General features: G+C 38.8%; 1 protein-coding gene across 6 annotated transcripts in view; it reads left to right on the top strand.

Moving 5' to 3' along the window:
* Positions 1-26,371, top strand: part of tafa5l (TAFA chemokine like family member 5, like) — a 165,794-nt gene that overhangs the window by 101,110 nt on the left and 38,313 nt on the right. For all 6 annotated transcript variants that reach the window (XM_057818957.1, XM_057818921.1, XM_057818940.1 and 3 more), the window contains one exon: positions 6,435-6,584. In XM_057818957.1, coding sequence (XP_057674940.1) covers positions 6,435-6,584 — 150 coding nt within the window. The remainder of the gene's footprint in view (positions 1-6,434; positions 6,585-26,371) is intronic.

The raw sequence follows: 26,371 nt of genomic DNA, 5'->3' as shown, positions 1-26,371 counted from the left end.
TGCTACGTTTGTGTATTAAAAAGTTTAGTTAGTGCTGCTCACATTTTGGGATATTAATTTCGAGTGAGGATGTCATGAATTTATTGCAAAACGGACCTGAAATGGTGCCATTCGTTTGTGTTCGTTTGTGCTAAGATTTTAGAGATATTGAGATATTAATTTCGAGTGACCAATCGCCCCTAAGTTGCGGCTGATGGAGCGTACCAACTCTCTCAATAACAGAGAGGTGTCCCAACAACTAGTGCAAACGTAGCAAAGACAAATGCCACCCCTTCCAATTTCTCATTGATCCATGCTTCTTCATCTTCCAAGTTTGCCACAAACTGCTGGTAGTCCAGCGATTGCTCCAGTCTCTGTCCCCTTGCACCAGATAAGTCTTTGAGTTCCTTCTAATGCTCCACAAACTGAAACAGTCTCTGCTGTATCTCCTCCTGACCAATGGTGTTGTCATCACAGCTTCTTTCCGATATCCAGCACCGACCTAAGGCTCATTTATGCTTCTGCATAGCGGTGATGGCGGACCTACACTGTTAACGCAGACCCCATGTACAAACCTACGCCGTAGCCTGACGTGCACCTCCAAGAAATCCTGACTACACATCACGTGAACGTCGAAAGTCTGTGATTGGTCCGCTCAGAACGTTGTTTCCGGTTCAGCACAACAACACCGCCATTTTCAAACATTCGCAAACGTCTTCGGTGTCGCCTATGCTTCAACATTTGTATTTGTAATGGGTACACGCATTTTTACACCACAAACAAAGCATAAACGATTGACACCATGTTTAGCTGTTGTTGATCAAAATGGGTGGCTTTTTGACATCAGATTGATCTATAAAAGAGTTGTATATATCTGAATAGATCCTATCTTCAAGAGAATTTGGCACTGTTGCTTCTATCCCAAAGAGTGGCCCTCCACAAAAGATGATGCCACGAGTTCAACGCAGAATACTCAGAGAGGTTAAAAAGAACCCCAGAGTGTCTGCTAAAGACTTACAGAAATCACTGGCACAGTCCAACATATCTGTGCACACATCAACTATATGTGAAACTATGACCAAGAATGGTTTTCATGGGAGGGCTGGGGAAGCCACTGCTGCCTAAAAAATCATTGTTGCTCGTTTAATGTTCGCAAAAAGGCACTTGGACACCCCACATAAGTTTTGGGAAAACATTTTGTGGACTGATGAAACCAACGTTGAATTGTTTGGGAATTGTTTGGGAGTAACACACAACGTCATGTGTGGAGGAAAAATTGGAACCGCTCACTATCATCAACACCTCATCCCGACTGTGAAGCATGGTGGAGGGAGCATCATGATTTGGGGCTGTTTTGCTGCCTCGGGGCCTGGACACCTTCCAATCATTAACGGAAGAATGATTTCAAAAGTTTATCAGGATGTTTTGCAGGAAAACCTGAGGCCGTCTGTCAGACAGTTGAAGCTATTGTAAAAAGAGGATGGATGCTTCAACAAGACAATCATCCAAAACACAGAAGTAAATCAACTTCAGAATGGTTTCAGAAAAACAAAATACACGTTCTGGTGTGGCCAAGTTAAAGTCCAGACTTGAACTCAATTGAGATGCTGCGGCATGACCTAAAGACAGCGATTCATTCCAGGAATATGACTGAACTACAATGGTTTTGTAGAGAAGAATGGGCCAAGATTAGTCCAGATGTGCCAGACTGATCTGCAGCTACAGGAAGCGTCTGGTTGAAGTTATTGCTGCCATGGGGGGGCCACAAAATATTAAATGTGTTGGTTCACTTACTTACTTTCCCCCCTTCTGTCATTCTTTGCATACTATCCTCATTAAAATATGAAAACCTATGAATTTTTGGGTGGCTTTAGTAAAAGCAGACAGTGTTTTGTCCCTGCGACCAAGTTCTCCTACTTGAAAAGATTAGAGAGGCCTGTAATTGTCAACATGGGTAAACCTCAACCATGAGAGACAGAATATGGGGGAAAAAAAGAAAATCACATTGCTTGATTTTTAAAGAATTTATTACCAAATTAGAGTGGAAAATAACTATTTGGTCACCTACAAACAAGCAAGATTTCTGGCTGTCAAAGAGGTCTCACTTCTTCTAACGAGGCTCCACTCGTTACTTGTATGAACGGCACCTGTTTTAACTCATTATCGGTATAAAAGACACTTGTTCACAACCTCAGTCAGTCACACTCCAAACTCCCCAAAGACCAAAGAGCTGTCGAAGGACACCAGAGACAAAATTGTAGACCTGCACCAGGCGGGGAAGACTGAATCGGCAATAGGTAAAATGTTTGGTGTAAAGAAATCAACTGTGGGAGCAATTATTAGAAAATGGAAGACATACAAGACCACTGATAATCTCCCTCGATCTGGGGCTCCATGCAAGATCTCACCCCGTGGTGTCAAAATGATACGGTGAGCAAAAATCCCAGAACCACACGGGTGACCTAGTGAATGATCTACAGAGAGCTGGGACCACAGTAACAAAGGCTACTATCAGTAACATAATGTGCCGCCAGGGACTCAAATCCTGCACTGCCAGACGTGCCCCCCTGCTGAAGCCAGTACACGTTCAGGCCCGTCTGCAGTTTGCTAGAGAGCATTTGGATGATCCAGAAGAGGACTGGGAGAATGTGTTATGGTCAGCTGAAACCAAATAAAACTTTTTGGTAGAAACAGGGGTTCTCGTGTTTGGAGGAGAAAGAATACTGAATTGCATCCGAAGAACACCATACCCACTGTGAAGCATGATGGTGGAAACATCATGCTTTGGGGCTGTTTTTCTGCAAAGGGACCAGGACGACTGATCTGTGTAAAGGAAAGAATGAATGGGGTCATGTATCGAGAGATTTTGAGTGAAAATCTCCTTCCATCAGCAAGGGTATTGAAGATGAGACGTGGCTGGGTCTGTCAGCATGACAATGATCCCAAACACACAGCCAGGGCAACAAAGGAGTCGCGTCGTAAGAAGCATTTCAAGGTCCTGGAGTGGCCTAGCCAGTCTCCAGATCTCAACCCAATAGAAAATCTGTGGAGGGAGTTGAAAGTCCGTGTTGCCCAACGACAGCTACAAAACATCACTGCTTGAGAGGAGATCTGCATGGAGGAATGAGCCAAAATACCAGCAACAGTGTGTGAAAAGATTGTGAAGAGTTACAGAAAACGTTGGCCCTCCGTTATCGCCAAGAAAGGGTACATAACAAAGTATTGAGATGAACTTTTGGTATTGACCAAATACTTATTTTCCGCCATGATTTGCAAATAAATTCTTTAAAAATCAAACAATGTGATTTTATGTTTTTTTTCCCACATTCTGTCTCTAATGGTTGAGGTTTACCCATGTTGACAATTACAGGCCTCTGTAATATTTTCAAGTGGGAGAACTTGCACAATTAGTGGTTGACTAAATACTTATTTGCCCCACTGTATTTTAAACCTAAACCGCAAACTTATAGTTCTTCTTTATGGGTGAGATAATAAACCAGGACATGTACAAAGACATCCTATGATTCTTGTTTCATTCAATGTGTGAGAATTATCACAGAACAACAATGGGCTACTTCACCATAACAACACACCGACTAATGATACTCTCAGCATCTGACAAGCTCCCTGCTCACCCAACCTGGGTCGATGCTGTTCTTTTTCCTTATCCCCACCACAAGTTAGTCATCAAGGGGGTCCGTTTTGAAGATGTAGACGGCATCAAGATTGTCGTTACAACAGAGCTGCAGCTGGTTCTGGAAGATTTGTGTCAAGAATGCATGACGGTGTGGCAAAGAAGACTGGAAACACATGTGAGACTTCAGGAAGATGACTCCACAGGGGAAAAGGTGCTGTTTGGATTTTCAATACGCAACAGCACTGGAACATTTCAGACATATCTTGAATAGCCATGGCCATCCATTGCTGATTCATTAATTCAAGCTTCACTCGAGAAAACAAAGGTCAATAAGAAATATAGGATGGTAAAGATTACAAATGGACTATTTTTTTGTTTATCAAGAGTTTGATATGACTTGTATATAAAGTGTGATGCGTTTAATTTGAGGCTTGCCCCAAAACCTCCTTCTGCGTTTTATCCTAATAATCAACGCTGCTACAGCTTTGACAGTGCAATCTAAAAACAGCACTGACACATCTCGTCTCCCAAATGTCACTTACTGTGATTACATCGTGGTTATGCATAGAACACAACCATTAACGACTAATCGTAGTCTTAAATGCACTGGCAATACTACATAAAAGACAATTAAAAACACCTTCCCACTGGCTTACTTGTAATTGCATTGACAGAATAACTTCCTCCATGTTAAAAGCTCACAAGACCTGTAAGTTCCAAAAGGCCACATGGAGGTGGATAAAGTGGCTGTTGGCGAAGTAATCTTTGAAAAACGTGTCCAAGCACAAAGCTTTGTTTGTCATCAAGATCCCTGAACATTGTTTGAACTTTGACACTTTTTGTCTCATACGGACATGTCTGTTGTGTCATTGTCTATCCCAGCATCTGTTCTCATCTTGTGCCATGCGTCATTCTTGCCCTGGTTGTTCCTGTATCCCCTGTATAGTATGTTTTGATACCAAGGGCGTAGGTTTGCATAGAGACGGTAGGGACATACAGTAACACTACCAACTTTTCAGGATGCTCAAATTGTCCCCACTAACTTTTAAGCAATTTTATATGCATTATATAATAAGTTCCGTTATAGATCATCTTCCCATATGTTGTAAGCATAAGCGGATGTTCGGGGGGTTGCAGGGGGCGAGGCCCTCCTGGTGGCCGAAAAGTGTCATTGCATGTAATTGACTTTCCTATACAGTATATGATGTTAAAATTAAGAATTTTCCGGTAAAATATTGTGTATAAAAGTTGTAAAGCAATAAAACGAATGAATTAATGAAATGAGCAAAAAAAAAAAAAATTTTTATAACAGTCAAAATTATTTTTCGAACAGATCATGTGACTAGCACCTTAAGACGGTCATTTACTTTGCTTAGCCAAAACCACCCGCGGTGGACCGAAGAGGCAAGATGCATATACGTAATTTTTTTCAAACCTAAGCTTTCAAAAGCGACAACAACTACTGAGCAAGAACCAAAGATTGAAAATGCGGACCATGAAACGCTAGAGACCGTCAAAATGGTGAGCAGTTTCAATTTGCACCACTAAAGATGCTAATTGTAAACAGAGCCACCACCGATGTCTTGCCAGTGTAGTTACCCCCGTCAAAAATTGTGCCCCTGGCTGCGGGAGCGCACACACACACATTAGTTATGAGTTATGTTGACTTAATTAATTGAAGCCAGAAAAGAACCACAGTTATATATTTTGGACATCGACGTTTATTAAACTGGAGAAACTCCAAACAGGACTGAAATTACAGTGATAACAGTTATAGGTCGTCCTATGAGTAAAACAGTGAAACATTGCCTTTTTTACGTTCAGTATGTATGTTACGTTATACGACAGAAAAAAAAGGTGTTTTTTTGTTTGTTTGTTTGTTTTTATGGATGTGCCATGCTTTAAAACTTCGAAGAAGAGGGTTAAAAAAAAGTTTTTTTTTCGACAAGCAGCAGCCACAGCAAAAAGTGTACATGCAGATTATGCTGTTATATCGTCCCGACCAATGTTGAGACCAAACCTACGCCCTTGTTTGATACCTAGTCCTTTGTTTATACTCCTGAGTTTTGTTTGGACTTTTGATCCCCTATCTTTTCATTGTACTTTGTGTTTTTGTTAACCATCATTAAAACATTTTTAAGTTCACCGCCACCCCGCCTTGCCTCCCTGTTGTTTCCTTGTGATTGGGTCCATCTTGCCCCCACTGCTTGACAGTAATGGAGTATTTTATTTAATCATTAATAGGGACACATTAATGCACACTCTACATGCGTGACCCGTCCCGTCACCTTACACGGGAATTTCCCTAGATATGTGTGTGAAAAGGGCTAATGTGTGATAAAATCATTGAATGCAGAAACTTTCTGGCAGCCCCAAGTGTTCTGAAAGGTTGTATTTTTTAAAACATTGTTCAGGTTGATTTGCACTGTATTACATATTCTTTTAATGTAGCTCTTAAAAGACAGTGTGGAATCAATTGTCAATACAAGGTACTTGAATTCAGAGACAATTTGAAGTTCCTGTCCTCCCAGAAATACACTTCAATGCTTGCTGTCCAATGGTCGCTTTGTGAACATCATTCAGTTTTAAATTCCATGCAGTTTCATATGCAGCCAAACTGTACTGATACTGAAGTCATTCAAGCCATGTTTTGTTTTTTTTCTTCAGCTGGTTTGAGAGCGATGAAATCAGTTGTTCCTCTTTGCGGTTTTACACAAGCTGCTCACGCTGCCCTCCATCACCACTTGTTCCTCTGCAATGTGTCCATTACAGGCTCATTATGCTAATGCGGTTTATTGCTCACTGCTGTCTTTCACAGGCCAGTTGGCGGTGGGAACCTGCGAGATAGTGATGCTCAACAGGGACAGCAGCATTCCCAGACGAACTATTGCCAGGCAGACAGCCCGCTGCGCCTGCCGGAGAGGTCAGATCGCCGGCACCACACGGGCGAGGCCGGCATGCGTCGATGGTATGTGGACAATCATTTCACTCACTGCACTCTGTTTCCTTTACTGACTCAATTCAAAATACATTTCAAAAAGTCTTTTTTTTTTGTTTGTTTTGTATTGCAACACCCTTGTGTGATCGGACCCCTGTTCTTGTTTTGGTATGATTTAAATTATGAGCTGTTCCTTCCTTTCATCAGTTTTTCTTCCATCATCTGCTTACTTATTATTCCTTACGCTCTATAAACATCTATGGAGGGTTCGCTTGATTATGTTTTTCCCCCGATAATGATTGTTTTTTTGTTTTTTTTTATTAAGACCTCCGGAACGAAATAAAAATTAAATGATTTCTGTTATATGTATATATTATAATAACATGGGATCCCTGCGATTACATGCGGTCGCTCTCATTGTCATGTAACATTTTTTTAATATAGCCCTTAATCACAACACAAGTCTCTGTGCTTCACAAGGCAACAGGGAAAAACAAATTACCACATCTTTATCTAAACCCCCAAAAGGGAAAGGAAAAAAATCCAAACCCCCATTGTCACACACACAATCCTTTGATAAACTCAAAATTATGTACAGTTGTAAGTCATACCCAAGTCCGCGCTGACTTCCCACGTCCTGTCCTATCGGTTGTTAGATTTCTCCCTTCAACACATGGTGTACCCTCATTAAATATTCATAATGAGCTTGCAACACTACATTAAGCAAGGTAACATGTATATTCAATCATGTTTCTGTATCACCATTTCCCTTGTTCTTTCTTTCTGTCTGTTCCCTCAGATCGCCTTCTGCCAACTGAATTTTCTTAATTAAAAACAAAAAAAGTAATACAAAGGAATCTCTACATACGTATTCATTTCATTCCAGGACCTGGTTTGTAAGTTGGAATGGTTGAATGTTTATCGGGATTTCCTCATAAGAATACACTATAATTTGATTAATTTGTTCCACGGCCCAAAAACCTACGCTAAATCCTCAATAAATACTTCTAATACAATTATAAATGGCAAAACAAATAAATTATAAATACAAATTGAAATAGTGATATGAGTATAATTATTATTGAACGAATCAGTTTCTAATGTGGCGGTTGTGTTTTGCATGCTGTTCCTGAACGCACTGTGTGAGTGACAACAGAGTGCGAGACGTGCAGAAGAGATTTTACTTTCCCTTTTAAGGTTGTTGTTGGTGTGGGCTATGACGGACAGTAGCGGTGTTGTGTTGCACAAGTTCTGAAGTGAGTGATTAAATATCTTTCGCAGCTGGCAACTTTTTTGCTGATGTTAGAACGGTAATTATTGTCACCTTAACTTATAAAGAGGAAGACCATCAAGATTGTAGACATTTACCGGCCGTATTGTCGAGCCAGTTTACTGCTGTGAACACCCCGCTCATATTTTTCTATCATTTCCATTTAAATTTCAATACTAAGCATCACCTTGTTTCTTTTTTTACCACCTGCACTAACACCTTCTTAGCACCCATGTTAATTTCTCTCACAAGAAAATCCGCCATGCGTCAGTCTTGCGGGAAAACAATGAAAATGTGACACTAACATAAATTGTCATATTTCGAGCATGTGACCATATGTTGGGACCAATGACGGGTCAAATTTTACGTTGGATGTCGAAAGGATTGTATATCGACGGGATAGTATGTTGAGGTACCACTGTATATACAAGTAATACAAAGCGTCAGACTGCATTACTGGTTCACCATGAACTGAATGCTGGGCTCTGCTCTGTATTGAGGCTCTCTGTTCAGTAACACTTTATAATAACGGTCAGTTATAACTAGTTAATAGATCACTAGAAAACGGTAAATGATTATTTATTGATGATTTGTCAACACTTTGTTAAGCAATTATAATGATGCTTTATAGATAATATATCATAAATAAACTGATGGTTATTGAGTAATAGATTACATGTAAGCTGTATGTGAATGATTTATACTTACACCTTATAAATTAGTAATATACTATTAAAGAGCAATTAGTAAGTTGGTAACTATTGACTTGTTGACATTCTAAATTTGCAACTACTCTTCATTTCTTAATTGTTAGTAAATGAGGAATCAGTGCTGCTTTGGAATAAAATCCCAATAACATATATAAGCTTGTAACTAATTCCCTAGAGTAATAACTTCCACTTTACAGATCAGTTTTTAATAGTTTGCTAACCATCGACTAAGCTTTGAAGAAGAACAAATATGTTGAACAAGTTCAAGGTACAGAAATTAGATGTGATATTTTAAAATATCAAATTTTTGCATCTTAAGATCCACTCATAAACCTTTCTGTGTGCTGTACTTTACCAAAGAAACACCAGTTGAATTGTTGAACATTTCCTTTAATGCATCGGAACACACATACAGAGCCATCACATGGGGAAAACAACAAAATACTAGTACAAACCATTGGTTTTAGGACACGTTTTTTTTTTTGCCAAACAAATTTACAAATGATTGAGGACATTTAACATCAATGCATCACAGCAACCGGTTTACAAATACTTAAGTCAACAATAAATCATTTTGGTTTAGTAATGATTTATTAACTAGTTATAACGGACAATTATTATAAAGTGTTACACACTGTTCTCAATTGAATCCGTTCGGAAACGTTAAACTTTTCTTTGGTGGCTCTGATGTTAATTCTCTATTAAAAGTTGTGCTAATTAATGTGCGTGTTAACTCAGATTTAACTACCGGTAGTTGACTTTTCCAGCCTTAGTTTTATTTCAAATGTATTGTAGTACTGTATAAATGCAAAATTAGCTGTCAGTCTTCAAATATTTCTGGCATTTGGCTGACAAGCAAAATTGTCAGACACCTAACCTTTAATTATTATGATTGGTGATTATGAACCTGATCCCTGGATTTTATATTGAGTCACACAATACATGGAATGAAATTCCCCAGGCCAGCAATGTCATCATGCAAATATGTGTGAAAAATCTTGCTGAATTTTAAAGTCGGTGTTTTTTAATCACTGAGAGGTAATATTAGACCTAGATGTACTGTATATAATGATAGAAATGGATGATGGTGTTGTGCCACAATGGTTTTTCAAACTCATTTTAGTATGCTAGCCACATTCACCCAATTTGAACTCAAGTGGATTCAAAAGCAGAACTGTTTAACATTGTTTCTGTATAAATAAATTGGCTTGAAGTAAAGTTGGAATATATTCATTGTTATCTTCTTTCAAAAGTTTAATGTAACATCAGGAATTTTAAAAAGTTGTTGACAAAATCAGATTTCAGCACTATTATGAATACATGTCAACCGACATATTGGCCGGCCGATATACCGGGCCGATATTCTGACTTTTTTTCCAACAACGGCCATTGGCCGATTAACAAAAAGAATAAGCCGATAAAAAAGGATTTTGATCAGGTGTCTGTGTGGGCAACTGTGGCCGCCGCTGACGGACAGTAGGATCCCGGAAGGACCCCACAGCAGCGAGAAGGCAGGCTGCTACAGGGAGCTCCAGGCTTTCCTGTTTTGTAAAAATTGTAAAATTATTTTTTTCATCTAGCATGAAAAAACATGCAAATTGGCTTTAGCCTCTTCAGGTGTTTACCGAATGATCCTTACACTCTAAATGTAACTTGTAGCATTAGTGTAGCATTCGCCTAAGCATTAGTTTTAGCATGGCGGGCATCTTCTTAAACTCTTTATCTTGTTTACATCTCGTCGCAACGTCCCGTTGGGTTTATTTATTTGATAATATTGTACTGTTCTTGCTGAGTGTGTATAATCATAATAATTTGGTAGCACTAGACCGAATTAATTTCCATGTAAATTTGAAGCTGTGGAAGCATTTTTTTAAAATGCCTTTCATAATCTACGTGCTTTAAAAAATTATATCGGCTTACAAAATCGGGTTTTGGGTATCGGCAATCGGCTGAAATTTTTTTAGACATCGGTATCAGCATCGGCAATTTGAAATCCCATACCGGTCTACCCCATAATTATGAATCAACTTTGTCACACCTGTTCAATTTACAGATAAAAGTGGGTATATACAGTGGTACCTCGACGATCACATCGACATACAATCCTTTCAATATCTGACGTAAAACTAGACCTGTCATTTGTCTCGACTTATGAAGACATGCGTGAAATACGACGATTTATGACAGCGTCGTAATTCATTGTTTCGCTGCAACCCGGACGGACAGCAAATTTTCTTGTGAAAGAAATCAACATGGGTCCCAAGAAGGTTAGTGCAGGTGGTGAAAAAGGAAAAAAGGTGACGCTTACCACTGAAATTAAGAAGGAAATTATAGAAAATATAAAAATATGTGCGTGTTAGTGAATTGGTTAGACAAGGAGGCTCACAGGTCCTCCTCCTACCTACCTACACACCCGCTGTGTCCTCCCTACGACCTCCATTCGCCAGTAAGATAAGGTCAATAGTTCAATAAAAACAACTTTTGTTATTTCTTTTTTTCAAAGTTTGGTCATTTAATCCATTTGTTAAATTAGACAAAACAAGGCTCACCGTATCCACATGCACCCGCCTTTTCCTACCACCTGTTTCACCAGTCTCTATAAGTTAAGGTGGCAATAAAAACGTTTTCAAAATTTCCATTCATTATTTTTCTGATTTGTATTTATTAATTCATTTGTTTTGCAATGTCTAATTGCTATTATTAATTGTACATGCAGTATTTATTAAGGATTTAGCGTAGGTTTTTGGGCTGTCGAACAAAATCATAGAATTATAATGTATTCTTATGGGCAAATCCCGCTCGACATACGACCATTTCGACTTACAAACCAGTTCCTGGAACGAATTAAATTCGTATGTAGAGGTACCACCAGGGGCGGACTGGGACTAAAAAGCAGCCCTGGACTTTGACTCGGCCCAGCCCACAAGAATCGCTATACGAAGGGAAACACAGACCCCCCTAGGGGGTCCGGGGGCATGCAACCCGAGACTTTTTTTTTTGTACATTTTATTGTAAAATGCAACAATTTCGTGCACTTTGAGAGAAAATGAAGAAAATGTGTCTAGACTGTGACAGTCTGACTTGGGGCGCTCAAAGTATTGCAAGGCTGAACTGGAGTTCCTAAACAAAGAATTTTTATTTTTCAAAGCAAGTTTTATGTATCCAATTGATTACAATATATCTCTATATATAAAATGATTTCATCGTTTATGCCATAATTCAGTGGTCTCCAAACCATTCCACATAGGGCCGCAGCAGGCGCAGGATTTCATTCCAACAAAACAAGACAACACCTATGCACCAATCTGGTGTCTTACAAGTGTCATCAGTTGATTGCAGTCAGGTGCTGCTTGTTTTAGCAGAAACTTCATTGGTTAAACTGTCGGTACTCGATCGGTTGAAATAAAAACCAGGCCCCACAGTGGCCCTTGAGGACTGGTTTGGAGACCCCTGCCATAATTAATCTTGCCATGCAAATAATAAATTTCAATGAAAATACAATAAACATTTCAAGACAAATCCTGGGTACATAACCTTCATTGGAAAGTATTAACCAGAAAACAAAACGATATATACATGATTAAAAATATATATCATATCAATTTAACTAACTAAACTTTAAAGTAAAACCATTCATTTTATTAATATTTTGTTATATATCTTCTGAATTAATATTGCTGCTGCGTGTGCATACGTTGTTTTACAGCTAAAATATTTTTCCTTAGGAGAGTGATAGTAGGACTAGCATACTGTAACTTGACACGATTGCAAACGGACTAGCTGGCACTAACCCTTTAATTGTCATTTATTTCATTTAAAATGTAGCTACCTGGTGGATAACAATTGCCAGTATACCGAGCAAGTGACCCTCTTCATCCCTTTTTACTTGCCCTGCGCTTGTCTGGGGAACTTCCACCAGCTTATCATTGCACCCTCCCTCTTCTTTTCTCTCTCCCTGCACCGGCTGCACGTCAGAGCGGCTCCCGCTCCCCCTCTCACCATCGCCGGGGGCTGAGCTGCTGTTACCCGACGTGGCCGTTGTATGGACTGCTGCTTGCGAAAATATTTGTCAACTTATGACATTTTAATGCTTCGCTCTCCAGTTTCTTTTTTTTTTCTTCTCCCTAACCTTCTCCGCGCCACCCTTCTCTTTTCTTTTTTTGCCACCACCATCCATATTGGGCATTGACGCTCGTCGCTAGTTTGCTTCCACAAAGAACCAATTAAGGCTACTTTGTGCTTTCTTCGTTCTTCTATCAGACTGGCGATGAACAGCAGGCGCATTGCTGCCACCTGTCGGATTGGATAATCAGAGGCTAGGGGGGATAAAAACAGTGATGTATAATGAATGGCGGCCGCCGGCCGTCCAGGGCACCGGCCGTTCTGTGATCCTCCAGAACCCACAGATTACCAGTCCGCCCCTGGGTACCACTGTATACCTTTATGTGCCATTTCTAAAACTTTCTTTATTCACTGCCATTGATGAGTATTCTTGTTAATTACAAATTTTAATGCCATTATCTGACACTGGCTAACAGTCATGACATATGGTTGCTTGAAATCGGGTTGTGTCTTAAAAGAGGGTCTGCATTTCACAGGAATAGAGAAAACGTCGTGGCAAAGACAGCTGGAGCCAACTTCCAATGGTTACGTGGTTTTTAGTTTCTGTCAAATGGACAGAGGATGATGACACACATTCCTGGAGTAACAAGAAAAATGATAAACACCTAAGATAAACACATTTATTAAGAAATTAACAATTAAAATGCAGACCTCGGTCCTCGAGTGCACGACAATGCCTTCAAGAAGTTTCGGTCCTGACCTCTGACAATCAAACACTTTTTACTATGGCTATGCAAATAGGCAGGCTGGCATCAGCCCACAAGTTAACCCCACGAAAAGACTTGAGAGAATCGGCCCAATGGGAATTCACTGCGCAGATGTGAACCAGGACAACAATAACTTATCAGCAATAATGGCCTTGCTGCCCATTCATTCCTTATCAATAATAGCAGTCACAAGTCACAGCCACCCAGCGAATATGCCGAGCAATATGAAAATGAATAATCCAAGTGAAATGAACTATGTGAATTAATGAAAATATATACCTACAGAAGTATTATCATTTCAAATATTTGAAAACAATAATGCAAGAAATGTTAGTTAGGGAAAAAAATCCTTACTTACAGCTTTGGACTTCAGTTAAACCATTTCCTGTTTCTGGCCTGATAACAATCTATTCACAATCCTATTCATTATCTTATGTTGTTTTTACATCACCCTCATCCTCAGCTTTTTACTAACACTGGTTAAATAAGGGTCACTTATGGTGTAGACGGTGAGCAAGATGAGGTTTTATGCACACAACAGATAGGCTTTAACGGCGATTGACACAGTCGCCCAGATTGGATCTCCCAATATCACAATATGACATGCACCACAAGCACCATTAGTTCCAATGACTCATAGCTTCGAATAGCCTCCACAGTCCACACCGCATGCAGTCCCATTGCCCAAGCTACATTCCCCAACGTCACTTTCAACCGCCTCAGACGCTCAACAGTCGGCCCCTCCCTGCCGCCCTCTAAACACTCAGCAGATACTAATTAACTTAGAGAGAACTATGATTAAAGCAAGAGGAAATTGATTTTCAGTGGTTTCCCGCTGCACTGCACCCTGTACTCCATTAGCGGCCAGTGCATTAAAGACTGAATCTGTTGCTCGCTGCCTCATTGAAATGCTTCCAGCAGACAGCTGATGGAGTCCAAAGTCGCAAAGCTTTTAAGGGAACTGTGCATATTGCATAGAAGCCAATGGGGTTAATTCCAATTAATAACCTATTTGACCTTTAGTCCCAAGTATATTTGTAGTCGTTACATCGGCCTCTAATGTGGTTTGCTATTGATGGGGTGTTGCCTGTCAAGCATATAAACCATTTTTCTGACTTAATCTTGTTTATTCACTGGTAACCATCCTGATCCTTTGGAACACGATTTTTTTTTAAATTTATGAAACTGGTTTGATCAAAAAAGGTCCTAAGAGTGACTTTAGAAGTGTTCCAAATTAGAAGCAATTTAATTGTTCTTTTATTTCTTTTTGTTTTTTAGATCTGCAATTCAACAAACAAGATTGAAGTTTGCAAATTTCTACACATAAATGACGCAATCAGGGTCGGGAAGACTGTCTCTAGGCCACGGGTCTCAAATCTGCAGTGATCTCTTGTTTTTTGCAGTTAATGGGGACCAGAACCCGCAGCGATAAGTGAAAAACCGCAAAGCAGCACCACTCCCAAAAAAATATATAAATATATATTTTTGTTCTTGTTCAATGTATTTATTCAGATGTATCATTGGAAAGATATACATATAAGACATGCTTTTTTACCTTTTTTCTCCAAAGTATACCTTATGTATATACATAGTTTAATAAATGTTTTTTGAGCATGTATTGATCATGATAAGTTTTAAACATGTTACTGTCCCACAGAACTATTTTTAAACAAGAAAAAAACGAGACGCCCATTCCATCTAAAAAAAAAAAAGTTAAAAAATGTTGGTTTTTTTTACATATTTGTCTTTATTTAATGCTTCATTGAGTGTCCACTCAAATCCGCTCCAGCTGCTCACTTACGCACAATGACTTGCCACAGCAACTGTAAAACAAGTTAAACGATGATTGACGCATGAGGCGCTTTGAAGGTCGAGTCTCTGGCAAGATCAAAGTTTAACCGTCTGTTAATCATCGTGTACTTTATTAAGCAACTCCAGTTCACTCACTGACGAACAAAGAGCAGGGAAAGAGAGGGAAGGAGCTAGCGTGAGACAGTGCGATCAGCTCGGCTCATCTGTATTTATTATTATTATTATTATTTTTAAATTGAAAAAAAATCTGCGATGCATTAAGGGTGTGAAGTTTGAAGCGTGAAGTACCGAGGGATCACTGTATTCCACATAGGGCCACATGGGTGTGAATAGTTCCAAGCACAAGCAGAGCTGTAATGGTTTTCTGACAGTGGTGATATGTATATTAAATTAGTTTTCTATTATAATTTTGTGTCCATTATTCCTTGGCATCACTTTTCAATACATAAACATCTCTAAAATATAATAATGTCAAACATTTGATGTAAAGAATACAGGTTGTCATGCATTAACTTGGTACTCTGCGATGAGGGCGATACCTTCAAAGCTTACAAAATCGAACTAAAAAGCACATGAAAGCAAGTCGTCTACCAATACTCACAAATACAGACAAGTGTATGCGTCACAAGTAATTTATCCCTGGCGATACCTTCCCAGTTAGCAGAGTCAGCTTAAAAAGTAAGAGAAAATCGCTCGTTAACCAAGATAAAAATACTGTTATATATAATTACGACATGCACATACAAATAAAGCTCATCATGTACATAGATTAAGCACCAGTGATAAAATGTAGACAGTTGAAAATTTAAAAGCCGTCGTTTTTATAATCAACTTACCTCCGAATTTACTTGACAGACAGCCATTCAAATAAATGAGGTCCGCCCTCGTTGAAGCGATGTTGGGAACTATTTGAAGCTCCATTACCGGGAAGTACCCGGAAGTAGAATCATATAATGGATCCCTATGGGAGTGTTGCAACTCTTTCTACATGGCTGTGGGTACTGCTTGTTTTAACAGAAATCTCATTGGTTAAACTGTTTGTGCTCAATCGGAAGGAACAAAAACCAGAACTCTTGCCCAATCACACTGTAAAATCCACCCCAGGCAATAAAAAAAAAAAAAAAATCAATTAATAGAGCCCATATTGTTGTTTTGTCGATAAGCATCATGAGAGATGTAGTTCTTAGAAAAGGTTTCTAGGTTTCCTGCCTGAGGAAAACATGCATAAAACTTAAGGTGGTTAAAAGTATCAAAAATTAACATCAGGTGAGCAACTGACTGTCTGGTCAATTGATTTTATCACCTTATTCACGCACTGCCATACACACAGCAGTTTCCACTAAATCTTTGCAGCTTTTCGATCTCCCACTGTTGATAATTGGAATAATTTCAAATTAGTCTGATTATCATGACATCCTCGACTCAAGGCATTTAGGTCATCAGTCACTCATTCTTCATTTAGTCCAGTGCTTCTCAATAAGTTTCTGTTACACCCCCCTCAGGAAGACGTAAACATTTCGCACCCCCCCCCCCCAAATCTCCACCGCCACTGTAAATAGTATCATTTTTCTATAGAATTATTATAGTCGTACCTCTACTTATGAACTTGTCTCTGGAAGTAGTTTCTTAATTTAAATTCTGTAAGTAGAAAGACATTTTCCATGTAAATTCCCTGATCTATCCCCCAAAATTCAGACATATATATTTTTTTTTTTTTAATAAATATAATGCATAAAATTGCATCAAAACATGTAAAAATACATTTCACAATTAGATTATTGAACAATAAACATAAAATCAGAGTTCTGCATAATGTAAAACACCAAAAATAAAGAATCAAAACTAATACACTCATTGTAAAGTTGTGGGAACATGAGGGACAAAGACAATGAGATACAGAAATACACATACGGTAGAGGAATGTTAGGCAATAGCCAAAAGCAGAGCAGCTATTAAGCATTATACGTTCAGTCAACTCTGGGAGCTGCGAGTACCAGCCATACTTTATTTGTGCCTTTCATTTCCTGAAATTTCTTTCTGAACAAGAGGCAGTATTTTCCCATTGATGCGTATCTTAACCTGAAAATCCACTTAAGGTACATCAGGAAAAGTAAAATTCAATAAAACCAATAAATAATATTGAATTCAAATTGATTAAAAGCATTAACTTAGAGTACAATATGCCAAACAATTTGACGGAAAAAACCAAACTTACCGTATTGGCCCGAATATAAGACGGCCTTGATTATAAGACAACCCCCTCTTTTTCAAGTTTGAAAAGACTTTTTGAACACCAAATTAATTTTCATACAGAAAATAATTACATTACATATGAAACAAATGATTATAACAATATATTTGAGAGAAAACGCATGTTTTTTGCCTCATTCAAATCTTAATATCTGAACATTTAAATATGTAAACTAAAGTGCAATCACATTCGTAAATGAATGGCTACTGGTTTTTGAAATGTAAATAAACCAATCTATTGTGATAAAACAACTAAATTGCAATAACTGCGTTAACCATCAAAGTGACTCACAGTGTTTGAAAAATACAGGAATAACCGTCTGGCTGTGCCAGGCAAGTCTTTCCTTGTCTCCAACTGTATTAAAAGTGAAGCAAAACGCTACATAAGCTTCGTCAAATTTCCTCGTCTTAGCTCTCCATATTTCCTGCTCTTTCGTGTGTGCTCTTGTTTGGTTAAAAAAATACTGCTCACACTCTCAAAATTAGAGCGCCACTGCCACCCACTGAGTAGATGTGCAATTACACTTTATTCTAGTACGGCAGATATGAATGTCCCCCGAGGTCACATGCGCCCTTCCCCGGCATCGCGCCCCACAGTTTGAGAAGTAATGATTTAGTCATTTGTCATCCAAACATTTTTACTGTCAGCTCATGACTGAACAAAGTGAGGGATTACTGAATGGTGCTTAAATGTCAGTGCATATTCACTTAAACCCTGAAGGTTTTACACTGCTAATCTCACATTCCAAACACTAGTTTTAAGCGATTAAAGACGTTCCACCTGTAAATCCTTATAAAGTTTTGTTACTCATGTGTTAAACATGTTCCTCTACGTTGTCTTCTCAGAAGAAATTGTTGCTTGAATGCCCTTTTGGCTCTAATCAGAGCTGCTTCTGCACCGTCATGGAATGGCATGCTAAACCTCATGGATTTGGAACTCTATCTTTGTCTTCTGGAATGAATTTAAGGTCAAATCCATGGCTTAGTGCCTCAAGTGAAGCCTTTGGGATATTTGTACATTTACAACAGTCTGCATGCAGTGGTTTAAAACCCTTTAACACCTTAGCCTATTTTGTCTGAATTTGCATGCTTATGATGTTGCCTTTAAGAAAAAATGTTTAGAATGGTCTGGTTCGGTCCCTTTTTTCAGGACACGATAATCTTCATGGCCAAACTATTGTTTTCTTCACTGACTAATTATAATCAACATTTTGTAACCAAAAAGACAGAAATATCCCCAGATATTTCGTCAATATTTGTAATTTTGATGTCCCATTGACAACCAAACATGCTCGACGAACCGTTTTGAAGCTTAATAATATTTATGCAACTTGTTAGGATAAAAATTGAACAGAAAAAAATAAGACTGAGTAGTTTTGATATTTGATAATCAACAGACACAAAAACGTTTTGGAGGATAGGTATTGCACCCATCATCTTATTAAAAGTATATACCGGTACATGCAATCAAGCTTCTCGAACACACATCTATTTAGAAATTGAAAAGATTGATAGTGAAAAAAAATCTAATATAACATTGAAAAAAAAAGTATTTTCAAAAATATTGACAATAAACTAGTTCAGTTCAATTTTATGCCACTGAAGGCATGCGACTCAGTTCCGCCTTCAACAAGACAAAGGGCTGTGTCATACACTATGTCACACAACCCACTCTTCCGCCATTTGCGCTGTCAGCCTGTCACTCTTCCCAACTCACCGACTTATCCGAAGAAAACATCATGTTTCATCCTCTTCCTCAAGTTGATGAAATAATGCATTAGCTTGGGCTAAATTTAGTTTTCGATTCATTCCACATGTTTCAAAGTCGCTCGCGCAATCAAACCGGCCGTTGCTCGCTACCTCACCTCCCTAAATGTTCACATTATGTCCGTCATTCATGACCTCACAATGGCTCCTGGGATATGTAGACTTTTGTGGTTCTTTTGGTTTTGAAAAAGGACAAGAAATGATGGAAATATGGACATACACACATGGTCCATGCGGCCTTTTAATGTTTATTTATGAGGGAAATAACATGATAAAACTCAAACGACTATCTCCCATTTTACTTGGTCGATTGACTTCAAGTAAAAACTGGCGTGGACCTCAATTTCCACACTTTTAAATGAGACCAACCAGTGGCACGTGGGTGACGTAATTACAGCGCGAGGCTTCAAAGATGATATGCGTAAACGTGTCGCTGCCGACACATCCAGTGTTAAAGGGTTTTAATCAACGATAACTGGGCTAATACTTTTAATACTCTAATACTCCCCAACCATTCTATTTGCAAACACACTTATTGTCCAATGCACAAACCCAGTGAAGATTAACAAGCTACAAGAGTTTTTTAAAAAAATTTTAAATAAACAATAAATGTCATTCAAATACAATAGCCACAATGTGGTGACGTAATCGGTTAAAACTTCATTGTCTTTTGCTATGGGCTTCTTGTGTTGGCCAACGCAGATGGTCTCTCTTTTTTACTTTCACATTCAAATTTCGTTTTCCTTTGTTTTGACCTCTTTTGTCTGATGACGTCTGCACATTGCATCTCCAAGCTCTGGTTCTAATCTTCTCCCCAAGCTGTCTATTTTTCTCTGCTGGCCTTCTTCTTGCCATGCCGCTACACCGTTATCGCATGTGGCTTGATAGAAACTGTGATAAGAGTAGGCTTGCGAGACTGTTTATTTTAGCTCCGAGCTTTTATCCACACTTTGCAAGGGGTCACACGTTTTGCAGATACTCATTTTTTATTTTTGCTGTTCGTGCAGCCTTAACATTTTCCTGTTGTTTTGATTAATAGTATTTCATTATTACTATTATTATCATTGGTTATGATTATGGTACTTCCACAAGCACTCGAAGCACAATGACAGTGCAGCTCCCAGACATTCACCATGTCAACACTACACACACAAACATACAGTATATCTTTAGAGCTGTTATTATGAGTGGTGCATGAGTTTCGTTGATGTCAGTCAACATTGACGCCATGGAAACATGAAATAATGGAGGACTAAGAATAAAGATTTTCATCCTACTACGTAAGGCATTAATTTGGATATGATTTGGATCAGATTCATCAATATATTCTTAAATGGCAAACTCTTTTCATTGGAGTTTTAAGTTTTGTGCTCCCTGTTAGCATTAGAATGTTCATGCTAAACCATAAAATATGATTATTATCGCAGAATGTTTTCAATCAACTTAACAGTACACTGTAAATTATAATAAGTGGACTTACTTAAAAAAAAAAAAAAAAAAAAAAAAAAAAATTGCAAACTTGCTGCTTTAGAAAATGTAGTTTGCAGTACTCAAATTAACTTGGATTGGATTACAGTCCTTTATTTATTGTAAGCTTCCAGTACTGAAGTGATACCTTAGTTAGCTTTAGTGCTGCCCATTCATCATATACAGGTGAACTTCATTTTGTTTTACCTGAAATAATTCTACAATATAAACAGCACATGTTAATTTAACTAATAACACATTTTCAAACAGTAATGACCCTACCCCCAAATAAATGAAGGGAGAACACTCAATGGATTTACAATATTAAGACACAAGAGTCATAGGTTCTTGACACGCTGTTGAATGTTTTGTTAATGCTTGGTGTGAATTGAACAATCAGTAGTATAACCCAAGAGCGTAGTTTTGCATAGGGACGGTAGGGACAAAACACTACCAACTGTACAGGATGCTCAAATTGTCCCCACCAACTTTTAAGCAACTTTATTTGGGTTATATAATGACTTCAGTTATATAGGTCATTAGACTGTCTTTCCATATGTTTTAATTGTTGTATTTGACCCCACCATTATTAGGTGAGTTATTTTTATTATGTTCAGACTTAAATGTACCTCTTTTCACTTGCTTAATGTGCCGGTCCATTTTTTCCTCCTAAATGCACATTTGATTGGATGACGACTTGACCCCCCCCCCCCACACACACACACACACACACACACACACACACACACAAACACCCACTCACAGACATTAGATATTAGGGATATTAGACGAATTTTATTTTTTTCAGCCAGCAGCAGCCACCTTATGAAATGTAAAAAGATGTCAATTTTGTGGAAGTGGGGAACACACCACTAATTTTGCTACTGAAAGTCTAACCTGCATCAGAGTTAGCATAACATTAAACTATGTGGACTTGCTAACCTGCAAAAATTGAGTTGGTAGCTGCTTAGAGAGAAATGTCCTCCTGTATATGTTTTCTACTATTAACATTAATTAAACTGGGAGAAATGTAGTGAACTGAGTTTTGCGCCCTTCTCCCCCATTTTACTTTTTATTTGATTTCTGTGGTCAGGCCACAGGAGCTTTCTTTTTTTGTTGTTGTTGTTGTTGAGTTTGGCTGTGCTTGTGGACAAAAGCAGTACTTTTTTACCTGAAGGATGGCTCCATTTTTTATTTTTATTTTTTGTTATTCCCTGACAAAGAAGTTTTTTCAGTTATATTGAATTTCTTTATTTAGACAATGTGGAGTTGTCTTAAGACTGTTTTTTTGTTTTGTTTTTTGCATACCTGTATAGTTAAGAGATGATTGACAAGCTTGTATTTATTGTGTATGTTAAAATAATTTATGTTTAAATAATGCAATTTAAATTTGCTCATAAAATCCAGAAATTTTGCCTAGTTTTCAAAATGTTTCTTTTACTAGTTTTTGAAAACCAAGGTTTGAATTGAACGGTGTATGCTGAACCAATACACATAAAAGTTAGTATAAATCAATGTATTGATTTATACTATGTGGAAGAAAGCCCAAGAGGCCAATAGGAGAGCAAGAATCCCATTACAGAGGAATGATGGGAAGATTATGAGCAATAGGGCAGCAGGATCTTTTGCCGCGACATTTAAAAGCAAAAAAGCAGGAAGTACATACGTATCTTTTACTGTATGGAATAGTATTTTTGCCTCTCATAACCTGATGTTTCTTTTTTAACAACAGGCAATATTTTCCCGTATAAATGTGACGTAACCTGAAAATTAGGTTTATACAGACGTTGTAAGTAGAGGTACCACTGTACTAAAACCCTGGGCTAGTTGGACCGCTTCGCAGATTTCCGCTCAGTACAAGTTGTTGCTCTCCACTGAAGAAGCGACAAGGTCATATCCACAGTGCGGCAGCCTGAAGACACATTTATTTAAACTGACCTCCGCCATTCAGGGATGGAGTCTGATGCACTCCTTGGTTAGTCAGCACTCCCGCCGCTCTGCCAACTCAGCCCTTTTTTATTTTCCTAGCTCTGGAACTTGAGTTTTGCTGGCCCAGTCATGTACTCAGAACGACATGTGCAACTGACTGATAAATTTGCACTCTGACGGATGCATGTTGGAATGAAATTTCACAGCGGTGTTTCAGTGGAGCATTTCTTTGGGCTTCGTAAAAATTGTTTGGTGTGCGACTCAAGGTACAAGGTGCCAATCGGCTTTAAGCCTTATTAGGCTCGGTGAGATAACTCATATCTTGATGGGTTGTGTGTGTGTGTTATTTGCAAACTGAAAATAATTTTAAGCACAAGCAGAAAAAAGTTGCCTGACACACACCTTTGTCAATCAGTTAATCACCAGGAGTCCAACTGGAGCACTTCATCTACATCCTGAATTGTCTTACCAAGACATTTTCAATAGCTGTATGCAGTGCTTAACTTACAAATAATAAAGTGTCGGACGTAAAGCCCAGGGGAGAACGAGTTGGACCCAAGTCTTGGAACAAATATGGATTGGGCTGAAATTCAACATGCAGACGCCTGCTTGTCATGCTGATAAAAACATTACAAGCCTCAATTACAGATAATATCGATGCTAAATGTTAATGACAATGATTTACAATTATTTAGGCTGATGTATATTCATTGACTTATATCATCATAGGTGCGAATTACAGTAGAGCGTTACAGTCAGCAATTAATTTCTCAACTCCTGATTGGTTGAGAATTGTACATTTGTAATGTGTTTTAAATCGCATGGGAATAAACTATCGAGCGTTTGCATAATGTTGTCATCGCGTAGGATAGAAATGGGGTTGCTAGCATAAATTTTTCGCTGCGGGGGTGGTAGCGGAAATCTTTTCACGGACCCCTCCAGTCCGATGAGGGTTGGTGGGGTGCTGAAAGAGAGATTTGAACAATCATATACTTAAAGCTCTGCGCGTCATCATGCATTCTCTTTTACACCCTAACCTCTCCCACTCAGACCCCCTTTATTGCCAAAAATCGGGCCTCTATCGCCGGCGCCCACCCCAAGCTCCGCCCATGGCATTGCCCAGTGGTCACAACTCGAGTTGTCTAATACTTATTTAATCAATAACTGATATCAAACCAATACCAATATATGCGTTGGTGCAGTTAACATACTAGTATTCATTAATTTTCAACAATTTGATGCTGATGGTCTACTCACATAACAAATCCCAAGCAACTTAGTTTGGCAGAAGACGTCTCATGGTCAATAAGCATAACTGCTGTGCTAAGCTATGACCAGCCCTTGTACAAAAGCAGAAGGCTTCTACATTCATTTTGAAAGCAGCATGCATATTAGCCCAGTACCAATAATGAAAAACCGACGTTGATATTATCCGATATCATTTTAAAATGCTTTGAATACTCACACTTTAATTTTTGGGTTTTGTATACAGATTGGCCTCTTTTTCTATAGCCCCGAAAATACATTTTAGGTTAATTGACTACTGTCCATCATGAATATGTGTGTCCTTTGAAACCAAGTTAAAAAAAAAAGACTTCCCTTATTCTTTTATTCTAACCCCATCCCTCTCTACCACATTGTTGCAATATCAACTCTCGTAGATGTTTTGACAGATTGTCATTCTTTTTTCCCCTCAATCTGTTTACCATATTTCCGTGTTCCACAAAAGGCTGCCCCTGGGAGGCAAGTGGGAGGGAGGAGCATAAGACCAGGCTAGCTCCAGAGAGACATGATAACCTTTACATGTTTTCTCTTTTTAAGCACACTGTGTAAAGTACAATCAGCGCTTATCGTGGCAGCCCACAGGCGGATGCTAATTCAATGTCATGCAGTGAGAGCTCAGAGTAGCGACTAGAGCGTCGCTTGCAAGATGACAGCGCCCTCGACGTCTGCGTCAGACTGATAACTATAATGTGACAGCTTTTCATTTACCTTTTCTGATCTGTTCCTCTCTCCATGATGTGCACTACAATTGCTTGTGAGCGTTAAATCTTGGTCTAGTGCTCTTGTGATGATAGTCATAAAAATAATTAGAGTTGTCTGATATTATCGGGTAGCAATAATATCAGTCGATAAAAGCATTTTGAAATAACGATTAATATTGACATTGTTGTATTGACACGTTTTTCATTATCAGCTTTGGGCCAATATGCATGTTGCCTTCATAGTGATTGTAGAAGCCTTCTGCCTTTGTATAAGGGCTGGTCACAGCTTAGCACAGCAGTTATGCTTATTGACCATTAGATGTCTCCAAACTAAGATGCAGGGGGATTTGTTATTTGTGCAGACCATTTGACCTGGGCATCACAATGCAATTAGCCAGAATATGTTAAGCCCACGACCGCATATATCTGTCTCGGTTTGATATTGGTATCGGATTTTCGGAGTTTGACAATATCGGGATATTAGTTAAAAAGTCATTATCAGACAACTCTAAAAATAATAAAAATCAAAATCGACGTCTCTTGGTCACTAATGTACTGTATTCTTGAAACATATATACTTTTTAATTCAGTGCCATTAACAGGCATTAATTTATTTTAAAAGATAGTCATTTAAAGATCTAATGTTTTGATCGCAGTAGTTTCATTGACTTGGACACACAGGTGAAGAGGGGTGGAGCTGTCAACACCACATGGTGGTGAGTTGGCTAGGATGGCCGCGATGGATGCCTGTGTGAGCCGGCAGACACAAATGTTTTGTGAGGGTCTGTTGGGAACGCCTGGCAGAGTCTCCTGCCAGAAGGATCTTCAGCTCCCATCTCCGTCGGCGTTTTGGCCATGTTCAGGGAGAGACGAGGGACATTGAGTCCGAGTGGACCATGTTATGCACTTCCTTTGCAGAGACTGCCAACCGGAGTTGTGGCCGTTAGGTGAATTAGTGCCTGTTGTAGTTGCATTCCGTGAACCTGTATGTGGACACTCGCTCCAAGTGATGCCACTGAGCTGAAGAAGTCCGATCTGGACTTCTTGGCCTGTGGGATTATGGAGATAGTTTGGCCAAGCAGAATGCAGCTCTAGTGGTCTCTGAGACAAAAATGTTGTGTGTTTAGTTTTACAGTATTACTATGACTCTTACTCTAGTGCGGGGGTCGGCAACCCGAGTTTTGAGAGCCTCACGCGGCTCTTTAGTGCTGCCTTAGTGACTCCCTGGAGCATTTTAAAAAATGTTTGACAATGGGAAAAAGATGGTTGAGGGAAATATTTTTTTTGTTTTGATATGGTTTCCGCAGGAGGACAAAAATGACACAAACATTCTTAACGTTTTCCAATGCTGTAAAAATGTCCAGAATAAATATTAAATTTCAACATTTCTGTCAACAAAGACTTGCTTCATAGACCCCGATACACGTTTCTATCAGCAGGTCGGGATGCCAGGCAGATGGCTATTGTAAACAAACCGGCAGGCGAGTACCTAGTTGGGAGTGAGAGAAAAAGTATGACTTCTGAAGAGCGCAAAAGTAGATTTAAGAAGTGGATTGCATTGCCAAACTCCACTACTGCTGCATGTTTGGTTACAACTCGGAAGATAATAAAGCGTGGAAAACCGTTCACAGATGGTGAGTACATGAAGTGAAGACATTCATGAACTATCAGAACACCTAATTGCAGACTTCAAAAACAAAACCGAGGTAATAAAGAAAATCAAAGACATGTCCAGATAAGGGGCATGTAATGCACGTTCCATTTTGTTGGTTTTCGAAACCTCAAAATAAAAATGACA

This window comes from Corythoichthys intestinalis, chromosome 2, assembly GCF_030265065.1.
Source record: "Corythoichthys intestinalis isolate RoL2023-P3 chromosome 2, ASM3026506v1, whole genome shotgun sequence".
In the NCBI taxonomy this organism is placed as follows: domain Eukaryota; kingdom Metazoa; phylum Chordata; class Actinopteri; order Syngnathiformes; family Syngnathidae; genus Corythoichthys; species Corythoichthys intestinalis.
The sequence above is the reverse complement of the archived record's forward strand: the minus strand, read 5'-3'. Positions and strand labels throughout refer to the sequence as shown.